General features: G+C 53.5%; 1 protein-coding gene across 1 annotated transcript; it reads left to right on the top strand.

The window, feature by feature from the left end:
- The first annotated feature begins 3,018 nt into the window (after positions 1–3,018).
- FAM25A (family with sequence similarity 25 member A) lies at positions 3,019–6,692 on the top strand. Its single transcript, XM_063083015.1, has 3 exons — positions 3,019–3,105; positions 4,632–4,694; positions 6,501–6,692. The coding sequence occupies exons 1-3, from the start codon at positions 3,033–3,035 to the stop codon at positions 6,632–6,634; spliced, it is 270 nt and encodes an 89-aa protein (XP_062939085.1). The 5' UTR covers positions 3,019–3,032; the 3' UTR covers positions 6,635–6,692.
- Positions 6,693–7,102: the final 410 nt, after the last annotated feature.

Genomic DNA, 7,102 nt, shown 5'->3' with positions numbered 1-7,102 from the left:
TTAACTGCCCAAAATAAACACTTTTTTTTCCTTTAGAGTTGGTAATTGCTACATTGGCAAATTGCTATTTGAAATATTGGCTCTCCTTGACTTGATGATTCAGCCAGCTGGTCCTTTGCCAAACTGGGTTGTTGGGCAACATCTACCTGGACCATTACTATGCTCTTGTCAAAGCTAGATTCTCTCTGCCCAGAAGATACTGGACTTAACCTTCTGACTCAGGATGTGCTCACATGTGTGCCTGTGTTTAAGAGCCACTCCATGGAGGCCCAGTGTGGGTTGGACCTCTTCCAAGATGGAGCAGTGGAGGGTGGCTCCACCTGCGTCATGCTCAGCCTCATACGGGTGGGCAAAGTTATTCCCTGCGGGAGTCATCCACACCCAGCCCTCAGACCAGGATCCATCCCTGGTTAGTAGTGTCTTGGGCTGTCTCAGTTTCTTTGACAAGAAAGGGGTCCTGCTCCAGAACCTCCCAGGGCACATGGGCTGGGCTGGGCTGGGAGGATGGGGAGCAGGTCACAGCTGGGGCTGGAAGGCCAGTTGGTGCCGGTCCTGGGCTGCTTGGCCTCCCCAGGCTTCTTGCTGTCTCCCCCTCGGGCATTTGGGATCTGGAGCCATGGTGTATCATCACTGGAGTCACAGCACTCACACCAAGCAGTGTGGTAAAGAGGGGCAGGGTCTCATGGGCAGGGGGCTGTGTGGAGGGGCAACAGCAACCTGACAGGGAGGGAAAGGGGCAGCTGTCCCATGCTGGGGTGGGCTGGGCTCTGGGCTGGGTGCTAGGGCCAGGGTCCTGCTGAGTGGCCAAGCTCTGACAAGACCCTGTGTGGGGCTTGGTGAGGTCCTGAAAGAGGGGAACTGTGAAGAGGACCCCAGGGTGGTGGCTCGTGGGGAGGGGACTGTGGGGTCTGGAAACCATCTGTTCCCCTGGTAGTGACACCTGTCAGGGGAAGAGGCACAGAGAGGACCTCTGTGTGGTTGAGGGACATATACAACCATAGAGAAAACAGAGAAGTGGTATGACACGTTCGGGGAATGTCCCTGTGGGTCCCTCAGCTCAATTCCCACCAGCCGTGTCCTAGAAGTCCCCCCCCCCCCCGACCCTCTGCAACACTGCCCTGACGCCCTGGGTGGAACACTCTGGAATTTGGCTGTAATAGGGGAGGTCAGGGTCAGATGGACCTGCTTGAGCTCCAGGGTCCCCCACTTTCAAGGGCCCTTCTGGGTTCGCAGGGTCATACATATATATGTACAACTGGCAAGAGTAGTACTCTTTTCTTGTTTGGTTTTTTCTTGTTTTGTTGTGTTTGTTTTTGGCATCTGGCCAGTACAGGGATTGAACCCTGGACCTTGGTGTTATCAGCACCATGCACTAACCAGCTCAGCTAACTGGCCAGCCCTTATGATTGTATTCTTTTGCTTAAAGAGAGCCCCTCCAAATTGTTTGAGCTCCGATCCACCCCTGCCCCAGGGAGATGGCAATGGCATGTGTGGGGCTGTGGCTTCGTGTGCCAGGGGTCCTGCTGCCCACAGCACCCACTGCCCACCCCAGGGGGGCTGGTTATAGTTCTGGGGCCTCCAACACCATGCAGGAATGCAAGAAGGCCTCAGCCCCGTAAGGCCCAGGCTGTGAGTCCTCGTGGCCCAGTGAACACCAATTAGCCTCCACCATACCAGGAGGGCAGCTCTGAGGGCTGAGGGAGCCTGCGTGGGCAGAAGCATCCTCAGACTCCTGCCTCAGGCCTGGACCACATGAGCAGGAACTCGGGAAGACCTGCTCTCCTGAGCCCTGGCCTGCGGGGTGACATCCCCCAACCCTCTGGCTCCCAGGCAGCCTCACGTGCCAACCACTTCCGGCTGGTGGTCTGGGCTCACTGCCAAGGGGCGCCTCCCTGCTACATCAGTGACAAAGGGGAAGGAACAGGCATTTGCCAAGAGTGTCATGCTTTGTCCCACTGACTGCCAGTGACATAGCCAGGAAGGCATAGTTGTCCCCATTTTATGGATGAGGAACCTGAGGCTCAGGCTGGGCTAGTGACTAAGGGAAGCAACATGCGGCATGGGGCCTGAGGCATTTCTGTCCATCCTGAGTAACATGGGAGCAGCCCGGCACCCCTCAGGAGGTGATGACCAGGAGCTGGCAGGGCAGCTTTCTAGGGAATTCTAGCCAGCCCCAGAAGCAGGGGTCTTGTCCACTCCTCCAGGACCTCCAGGGGAGAGAGGGCACTGCCGACCTCCAGAACCTCCCCGAGAGGCCAGGAACCAAGGCGCAGCAAGGGCCAGTTCCCCATGTGCTGGCTGCTCCAGCACGGGGCCACTCGGGTGCTCGGGTGAGTGAGAGTCAGCTGACTGGCATGCCAGGGCAGCTTCTGGACAATACTATGTCCTCCTCCACGTTGGGCAAAGTGCCACCCAGAGCCCCCAAATGTTCGGTGGAGACTGCAAAGCTGCTCTGCAGAGACAGGGTCCTTGGAAGTGGGGAGGGCGGTGGCCCCCACTCCACTCATGTTCTGGACCCGAGGGCTGTCCAGGTTCACAGGCCCATAGAAACCCCAAGCCCCCGACTAGGCTACACTGGGGACCCTGAGCAGTAGGCTGGAAGTCCTAGGCTTGTCACCAGGTACATACCAGTACTCAGGCTTGGGGAGTTTGGACCCCAGGCAGCGGGCTGGCAGGGCCACTATCCCCAAGTGCTATCATTCCCCAGAGCACTCAGGCCCCTGCCTCCAGGAAGAGCATTGTCCAGAGCTGACCTCTCCTGTCCAGCCTCAGCCCTGTTCCCTGTCCCTGCCCTTCACTTGGCTCCTAGGACATGGGGTGCAGGGGTCTTATGCTGCCAGAGGGGCAGCCACCGCCACAGCACTGGGGTGGCCCCACCCAGCCTCTGTTGCTGCCTCCTCCTACGCTGACTCAGCCTCCTCGGGCTGGGCTGGGCTTGGTGCCCCAGAGCCCAGCGAGGCAGCAGAGGCATCTATAAAAGCCCATCGGTCCAGTTCCCAGCATCCTACTTGGCTACCACCTGTTGCTGCACAATGCTGGGAGGCCTGGGGAAGCTTGCTGCCGAGGGCCTGGCCCACCGCACCGAGAAGGCCACCGAGGGAGCCGGTAAGCACCCTGGGGCTCCTTTCCACCTGAGCCAGGAGAGCTGGGGGCAGACTCCACTGGGCCTGTTGGAAGTGCATCCCAGCAGGCAGGTAAGGGCCTGGGGGAGGGCCCATCAGGAACCCTGGCCTATCAGCCCCACCAGGACAGGACGGAGTTGGGGGGTGAGGGCCAGCTCAGGGTGGAACCATGAGGGTCCCCCAGCCCCAAGCAGTCCTCCCTGAGTTTCATCTGTTCTTGGCCCAGGCTCAGCCTGCTCCTGGGTCTGTGGCTGAGAGCCAAGGGGAGGCTGGCCCCGAGGAGGCTCCTGGGGGCAGAAGGGAGCCCAAGTGCTGGGTGAGCAGCTGGTGGCCTGGAGCCTTCCCTCCAGAGTTCTGGGGAGCCCTTCTGTGTCAAAACAGCCCATTCTATATCTCCTATGTGGAAAAAGAATATCAATTTTTATTTTTACCATAAATTTAAAGCTTCAGAGATTTCTTCATTAAGAGACCACCAAGTCTGGGCTGAGCCCGTGGCGCACTCGGTAGCGTGTTGCGCTAGCAGCGCGGCGACGCTCCCGCCGCGGGTTCAGATCCTATATAGGAATGACCGGTGCACTCCTTGGCTGAGCGCCGGTCACGGAAAAAAAAAAAAAAAAAGAGACCACCAAGTCTGATTCTGTTCAGAGTCAAAGAGGACATTTTTGATTTCTTTCGCACCTGCAGAAACCTGTTTTGTGTGCAGAGGTCAGCAGCTGTGTGTGCGGAGGCCCAGCCAGCTGGACATTGTGAAAATGCTCAGGCCCACACTTGCTGTCCTCTTGCCAAATGGCCACAAATATATAGCACAACATTTTTAACTCCACAGCTGGCCTTGACCACCCTCTTGAATCTCTCACTGGCCCTCTGAGTTTTGTATTAGTCCCATTTTACAGAGGAGAGGACCCAGCATTGGAGGGCGGAGTTAGAATTTAGAACCAGCTCTTCTGACTCTAAAATCTTTCATTCTAGCACACTACCAGCCTACTTTATTGATTTGTTTATATATTTATTCTTTTGGCACCTGGCCAGTACGAGACCCAAACCCTCAACCTTGGTGTTACAACACCACGCTCTAACCAACCGAGCTAACCGGCCAGCCCCACCCAAACTTTAAACAACTCTGAGGCGGGCAGAGAATTCCCTCTTATTGGAGGAACTGCTTTGAGGAGTTGGCTGTGCTGCAGGAGGCTTCAGGATTCGGTGGAGGCACGACAGCCAGCATGTCCTGAGAGCAGCAGTGACCTGGCACACAGGCCCAGCCTTGGCTCCACATCCCCTGCTGGCAGGAGGGCCTGCTCATTGGTATTCCAGGCCGTGCAGGGCTGAGTTACCAGGTTCACTCGCTGCCTGGCAGCAGGGCCCCCCCCCCGCGGAGTCTCTGAAGGAAGCTGCTGGGGGTCCTTCTTGTGAGCCAGCCAGAGCCCCACGGGCATGTCCAGAGGCATCTGGGCCTCCAGGAGAAGCGGGCTCCCACTGGGCCCTCACTCTGGACTTGTCTCCTCTTTCCAGTTCACGCTGTGGAGGAGGTAGTGAAGGAAGTGGTGGAGCACGCCAAGGAAGCTGGAGAGAAAGGTATGTGGGGAGGGAGGGAGGGAGGGAGGGCAGGCCAGGTGGGGCAGACCTGTTCTCTGCATAACCAGGTCAACCTTGCCCCTTTTGGTCGGTATGCTATTACCTGTGCTCATCCCAGGCCACAGACTACACTTTGCATAAGGGCTCCATCTAGATAGTGATCTCTGTAGAATAAGAAGATAAGGTCACGGGCCGGCCCGTGGCTCACTCGGTAGAGTGCGGTGCTGATAACACCAAGGCCACGGGTTCGGATCCTATATAGGGATGGCCGGTTTGCTCACTGGCTGAGCGTGGTGCTGACAACACCAAGCCAAGGGTTGAGATCCCCTTACCGGTCATCTTTTTAAAAAAAAAAAAAAAAGAAGATAAGGTCACAAAAGACTATGTGGCAGCATGCTGGGACAAAACATTTAAGACATAAAATTATATTTGCTAAATATATATTTATGTAAAATTTTGTGTGTGTGTGCTGTGTGTAGAATTATGTAAAAAGCACAGACATACCTCATTTTTACAACAAAAGAGATTCCAGATGGATTAAGGACATGAATACATGAATTTATTAAACTGTTAGAAGGTAACTATCTTAGGGCTCACCGATTAGCTCAGTTGGTTAGAGTGCAGCCTTAGCCAAGGTCATGGGTTCAGATCCCCTTACCGGTCAGCCACAAAAAAAAAAGAAGAAAATAACTGTCTTAACCTCAGGCTGCTATAATATAAGACCATAAACTAGATGGCTTATAAACAGCAGCAATTTAGTTCTCACAGTTTTGGAGGCTGGAAGTGCAAGATCAAGGTGCCCGCAGACTTGGTGTGTGGTGAGTTCTCACGTCCTGGTTCATAGACGGCGCTTTCTTGCTGTGTTCTCACATGGTGAAAAGAGCTAACTAGCTCTTTGGGACCCCTTTTATAAAGGCACTAATTCAATTCATGAGAGCTCTGCCTTCATGACCCAATTATCTCCAAAGGCCCTACGTCTTAATACCATTGCATTGGGGGTGAGGATTTCAGCACATGAATTTGGATAGGGGACACAAACATTCAGACTGTAGCGATAACATAGGAGTCTTTAGCATAATCTTGGGGAGGGGAGGATCTTTTAAAACTATGACAGAAAACCCAGGCTGGCCGGTTAGCTCAGTTAGTTAGAGTGCAGTGTTGATAACACCAAGGTCAAGGGTTTGGAGCCTCACACCAGCCAGCCACCAAAAAATAAACAAACAAAACCCCAACAGCCATAAAAGAAATTTCAGGCAAATTTGACAACATGAAACTTCAAAATTTTCTATAGTAAAAAAAATACAGGCTGGCCAGTTAGCTCAGTTAGAGTGTGGCCTTGTAACACAGAGGTCAAGGGTTCAGTTCCTTGTACCGGTCAGCGCCCCCCCCCCCCAAAAAACCTCACAAAAACCCAAAAACAAAATCACAAATACTGTAGTCAAACCAAAAGGGAAATCACAAACTGAGGGAAAATATTTGATATAGAAATGATAATCCAATATAACAACCCAATCTAAGAATGACCAAAAGATATAAACAGGTAGTCTCCGAAATATAAAGCACTGTACAAATAGCCAACACACCCATGAGCAGCTGCTCATCTCACCCATAAATGAAGAAATGCAAGTCATCGGCGAGAATAAAACTAAATTTGAGTTCATTCCACCAGGAGCCCTGCCGGCCTCCATTCCACTGGGGTGCTGCAGGGGTGGATCCCGCAAGACAGCCACATCCCACATGCCACTCAAAGGGACACAAGCCCAGTGAGTGGCTCACCCATTCATTCTTCCTCTTTCTTCCCAACAGCCATTGCCGAAGCCTTAAAGAAAGCCCAAGAGTCAGGAGACAAAGTGGCGAAGGAAGTCACCGAGACAGTGTCCAACACAGTCACAAATGCCGTCACACACGCCGTGGAGGGTCTGGGCAAACTGGGACAGTGAGCACACCCGCCGCTGCAGCCAACCCTTCCCAAATCTCAATAAAAAGCCGTGAAATGTGTACTCTGAGCCCTGGATTTGTTCCTATTTGGATGGAAACACTAGGGAAAGCACTTTGGCATGTCCCCAGTTTCTTCTCTGCAGGGGTGGACGCCAGCATGGTAGCCCCCGCCGGCAGCTCAGATGGTTTCCCAAAATGAATCAGAAGCTTCTCTCTCACATGAGGATGTCTAATGACAGTTAGGAGCTCGTGAAGAATTGCTAGTGTCTGGGTTACATATCTGAAGAGACTGTTTCCCCAGAAACTATATATATAGCTTTCAGACACCTCAATGCTTCAAGGATACTCCGAGGGAGAACCATAAGTTAGCTTGCGGGTTCTTTGGGTTTGCCTTAAAGTGTTCTTGCAGGACTTAGGGAAGACAACAGACCAGCCTGATTAAGAGTTAGCTGGCCAGGCTCTCACTAACC

This window comes from Cynocephalus volans, chromosome 2, assembly GCF_027409185.1.
Source record: "Cynocephalus volans isolate mCynVol1 chromosome 2, mCynVol1.pri, whole genome shotgun sequence".
NCBI lineage: Eukaryota > Metazoa > Chordata > Mammalia > Dermoptera > Cynocephalidae > Cynocephalus > Cynocephalus volans.
This window is presented reverse-complemented; position numbering and strand designations above follow the sequence as displayed.

Coding starts and splice junctions, on each gene's coding strand:
- FAM25A (XM_063083015.1), top strand. CDS start 3,033: ATGCTGGGAGGCCTGGGGAAGCTTGCTGCCGAGGGCCTGGCCCACCGC. Junction 3,106..4,631: donor GAAGGCCACCGAGGGAGCCG/GTAAGCACCCTG, acceptor TCCTCTTTCCAG/TTCACGCTGTGGAGGAGGTA. Junction 4,695..6,500: donor CAAGGAAGCTGGAGAGAAAG/GTATGTGGGGAG, acceptor TCTTCCCAACAG/CCATTGCCGAAGCCTTAAAG.